Source organism: Marmota flaviventris, chromosome 13 (genome assembly GCF_047511675.1).
Source record: "Marmota flaviventris isolate mMarFla1 chromosome 13, mMarFla1.hap1, whole genome shotgun sequence".
Classification (NCBI taxonomy): Eukaryota; Metazoa; Chordata; class Mammalia; order Rodentia; family Sciuridae; genus Marmota; species Marmota flaviventris.
This window is the reverse complement of record NC_092510.1, coordinates 55,711,705-55,716,392: the sequence shown is the minus strand read 5'-3', so window position 1 is coordinate 55,716,392 and position 4,688 is coordinate 55,711,705. Positions and strand designations below refer to the sequence as shown.

General features: G+C 40.8%; 1 protein-coding gene across 1 annotated transcript; it reads right to left on the bottom strand.

Moving 5' to 3' along the window:
• Nucleotides 1-291: 291 nt before the first annotated feature.
• LOC139701514 (interferon alpha-5-like) lies at nt 292-897 on the bottom strand. Its single transcript, XM_071600433.1, has one exon. The coding sequence runs from the start codon at nt 895-897 to the stop codon at nt 292-294; it is 606 nt and encodes a 201-aa protein (XP_071456534.1).
• Nucleotides 898-4,688: the final 3,791 nt, after the last annotated feature.

Here is a 4,688-nt window from a genome sequence, read left to right as displayed (position 1 = left end):
TATCAACTTCTTAAATATAAAGAAAATGTTCAGCTTTATTAATCATATTGCAAACATGTACATAATAGCATATAGACAAAATAAATAAAATTATATAAATAGTTAAATAAATATTTAAATAGATAAATAGACACGTCTGCAGGGATGTAAGGGTCTAATGCCTATAGATTTGAAAGCAATGTTGGGCAAAGGCCTGAACACATCTGAAAAATTGAATTCATGTCACAATTCCAGCAGGAAGGAGAGTCTTTGAAATGGCAGAACTTGTGGGAGTGTGGTAAGGTGTGTTCATCAGTGAGAAGCATTTCCCTGCTGGACCAGGTCCCATTCCATGCTCCTTAGTCTTCCATACAAGTTGGCTGATGAAGAGAAGGATTTCATGATTTCTGCTCTGACTACCTCCCAGGCACAAGGCAGGTATTTCTTCTCCTTCAGGTAGACAGTGATCCTGTGGAAGTATTTCCTCACAGCCCTCAGGGGAGCCCCTTCCACCCCCACCTGCTGGGTCCCACAGTCTTTCAGGTCATCCAGCTGCTGATGGAGGTAAGTGAGGAAGGTGTCCAGGAGGGTCTTGTTCCAAGCAGCAAAGGCCTCCTGGGTGCTGAAGAGGTTGAAGACCTGCTGGGTCATCTCATGGAGGACAGCAACAGCTTGAGTCTTCTGTACCTGCTCATCCTCCAACTGCACCTTGGGGAAAGCAAAGTCCTTTCTGTACTTCAGGCAGGAGAAAGTGGGAATTCTCCTCATTTTTTCCAGGAGCGTCCAGGTCCCTTCCTCATTCCTGTCAGGAGTTGCAAGATCCAGGTTGTGAATCTGAGTCAGGTCACAGCCCAGAGAGCAGGTGGACTTACAGCTGAGCACCACCAGGGCCAGCAGGAAAGCCAAGGGCAAGGCCATTGGGGATCTTGCAGATGCTGCTGGGCTGCTTGAGATGGGTGGTCTTGCACCTTTGCCTCTAGGTTCTCTGAAGCCCTTGACTTGTTCCTATGTCTTAAATAGGAACCAATATGCTCTCAATTTTCTGAATGTCACCAGTACTTTCTACTTCTGTTTTTGCTTTCCTTTATGCTTTCACTACATGTGTTTAATCTTTCCAAACCATATTTTCATTATATATTCCCCCTGCCCTGCCCCCAGAACTTGTTTTTAGAATTATTGTTCCAACTGAAACCCCTATTAATTTTTTATGGAGGAGGAGCTTACTAGGTATTGAACCCAGAAGCGTTTTATGACTGAGCCACGTCCCCAACCCTTTTAATTTTTATTTTGACACAGGGTCTTGCTAAGGTACCATGTCCTCCCTTAGTTCCTCAGGCTGACCTCAAACGTGTGATACTTCTGTCTCAGCCTCTGGAATCACTGGGATTAAAGGTGCACACAACCATGTCCAGCCTATTAAGCTTTAATATACATGTGTATGTATTTATATACCCAATGAATATGTCATTATTATAAGTGAAAATATTATAAGTAAATATATAAATAAGTAAAATTGTTAAATTTAATCTTTGTATTCAATACTGAATTAAAAATGTCTAAATTTAAACATTCAGTCAAAAGTAAATCTGAAAAGCTATTAGTATCAACATAACTTTCTAAATAAATTTACTCAATGACTTTAGTATAACTAATTTGTATAAATCATAATGTGTCATATTCCTCAAAATCTCTCTTCAACGTGATCTTATCTATTAGTGGAGCTTTCTGCTGAAAACTTAATTTGTTTTATTGAGTTTCATTTCTAGTATTTCTGTTTTGTATTTTTCAGAATCTCTACATCTTTATTGAAATTATCTCTCACTTATTCTAAGTTCATTTCTTATCTTCTTTTAGCTTGTTAAAGATTTTCACTATGAACTTTCTAAATTTTTTTATGTCATTTCTTTCAATATGGTAGATATGAGGTCAATTGTTCTGGTTTCTTTGGTGTGGTTTGTTCCCCTCCTTTTTTATACTGCTAGATTATCCAGTCATCTATTACAATGATTATTGTTTTATTTATGTAAGGGACTATTTAATAATCTTCTTTCCCCTCAGAGCCGCAGGTTTGGCAAATACACCTCTGTTGATACTTTCACTGAATGATTGTTGTCTGCAGTTCATTATCACTTTAAGATAAATATTATTACCACTTTGAGAGTAGCTAGTCATCCCTGTTTACTACAATCACTTTAGAGCAAAGACACATACTATTCAACCTTAGGAAAACACCAAAAACATGTTGGAATTTTTCTCCACAGTTTTTATAAACCAGGTATAAACTCGTAGTACAGTTCTGGAATAGACTAAAAAGATATTGTTATCATTTATTATCAATTAAATATACCAATATTGTGATAACATCATATAGATACAGAAAAGGAGAGGAAAGAAAATTTGGACAAAAGAAAAGAGAAAACATGAATGAAAGAAGATAACATAGAAAACTAAAACGCACATGAAGGCAAGAAGAAAAAAAATGTATGGGGACAATTGACAGCAGGTAATCTAAGAGAAAAAAAGAGGGAGTAAGGGAAGAAAATATAAATCTGAGCTCAAAAAAAAGAGAATAATTTCAATAAATGCTTTAAAACATTAGAAGAAATACAGTGAAACCTGTTTGAGGCACAATATCAAATACTATGGTCACAAACATGAAATCAAAGAGTAATACATATGTAGTCAAAGTTGATGGCTGAGCTGTTTATACTTAAACATGCCAAGGTGAAGAACATTCTTATTGCATGCACTTTGGATTTGTCAGGATTTGGAACCTTTAAAATATGCCCACCTCTCTCAACTTTGGGTCAACCCTAGAGGTGCTGGGGCCCAGGAGCCAGTGCTTGAGTTGCTGTGTGCCTCCAACCAGCATGTTCTCATTTATCAGCCCAATGGCCTAAAGATGGATGCTCCAAGGGTGTGGCACGCTGTCTGTTGGCTATTTATCTTGTGTGCAGGAACTAAGGAGGCCTAGAACCTGACAGTCACTCTGACTGTCCTGGGTCACCACCCCTCCCACTCTTCTTCCTAGGGTCCTTTTCAAAGTGACACAGAGTCTGGTTGCTATCTGCAAGCATGGGGCCTGTCATTGTGGGTTCTCCATGGGTGGTGAGTGGTGCAAAAGTGTCCCCCCTGACCTATTCAGATCACTGGGACACTTTTTCTGATACTGAGAAAGAGGCTTAACCAGTTTGCTTGGCTTCAAGATCCCACTGCCCATAGTCACAAACCACTAGAGCTGCTCCCCTCCACTGACTGGGACAGACACAGACTTGGTCCAAGCTCCTGCTGGCTGCAGCCAGGAATCATGGGGGCTGTCCCCCTCTGCTGCCTGGGAGTGAGACAGCCATCCCACCCATGTCCAATCTCCGACCTGCTGTAGCTCTAACTTACAGAGACTGTCCCCATCTGCTGCTGGGACATAGACTCTTTCCTGCCTGGTTCTGCACTTTCATTTCCTGCCACTGGGGGCTTCTGTGCCTTCTCTATCTAGCCTGCCACAAAGGCCATGTGGAGGTAGGCTAGCACTTCCAGGGCAGTCTGCTCCCCTACACCTCTGGTGGCTGCTGAGGGGTAGGGGGATTCAGTAACTTTTGGCTAGGAGGGACTCATGTACAATGTCCTTCTGCACAGTTTATAGTGACATCCCACTGCACGGACAGTCACTTTGGTTTTATTTGTTGCTACCTAGAGGTGAGGAGATGCCATGTTGATTTAATTTATTCTAGGACAACAGGCTAGCTGTGGGCTCCACAAAATGAAGGCGACTCTCAGCAGGACTTTGAGCCCACAATTTGGGCTAAACTGCTTGATCTCCTTCACTGATCTTGTTGTTCCTCTTGCATTTTAATTTGGTCATCTTTTTTTCCCAGCTGTGGGTAAAGGAGTGAGCTTACATGTTCTTCCTCTCCCTCTTTCTCTCTCTCCTCCCCTCCCTGCTCACACCACCCTGGTCTGGCTTCAGGTTAGGGAACTCTGCTTTGGTAATAGGACTGAAGTCTCCCCAGGTCTCAGACTGTCAAATATTCAGTCTTACAACATCTCCTTGGTCAGCTCTGCAGTCAGCTGTTCCCTCACTGCCGCTTTCTCTGCTGATGGAGGTCGCTGCCTAGTTGTACCTACACATTCTTATTCATTCAATGCTTTCCTGAGCAAAGAGTTGTCCTGATGATTTTGAATTACTTTCATTTTCATCTTGAGGTTAGAAGTCAAACAGAAAAATAAAAATGCAACAACATTGAGCCAGTATTTCCAAAAATTTTCAACACACCATTTTTACTTCTGTGGTGATATTCCTAGAAAGCTATGATTGCACCAGAAGCCAAAGGAAGACCGAAGTAAGTCTGAATTGGAGGGAAATTCAAATGACTGGCTCCTCAGGTGACGTGCTGCATGGGAGTTCTTCTCTACTCTTACTCACCTGACAACTCCTCCAGTGTCATTTCCACTCAGTAATTCTAAGATCCACCTCTCACAAGGTCATTAGTTCTATCTAATTTCCCACTGTGGTGACGGTTTCAACCCACAGAGCAGCTTACTGACATTTAACATAGTACTTACTAATATAGGAAAAATGACCATTGTAATTAAAGATATCATGATTTAACATTAATACAATAGAAAAGTTACTAATGTGTCTTGCCAATATATGAAATCCACTTGAACATAGATATATTTCAGAGGTGAAATCTGTATAGAAAAAGAAAACT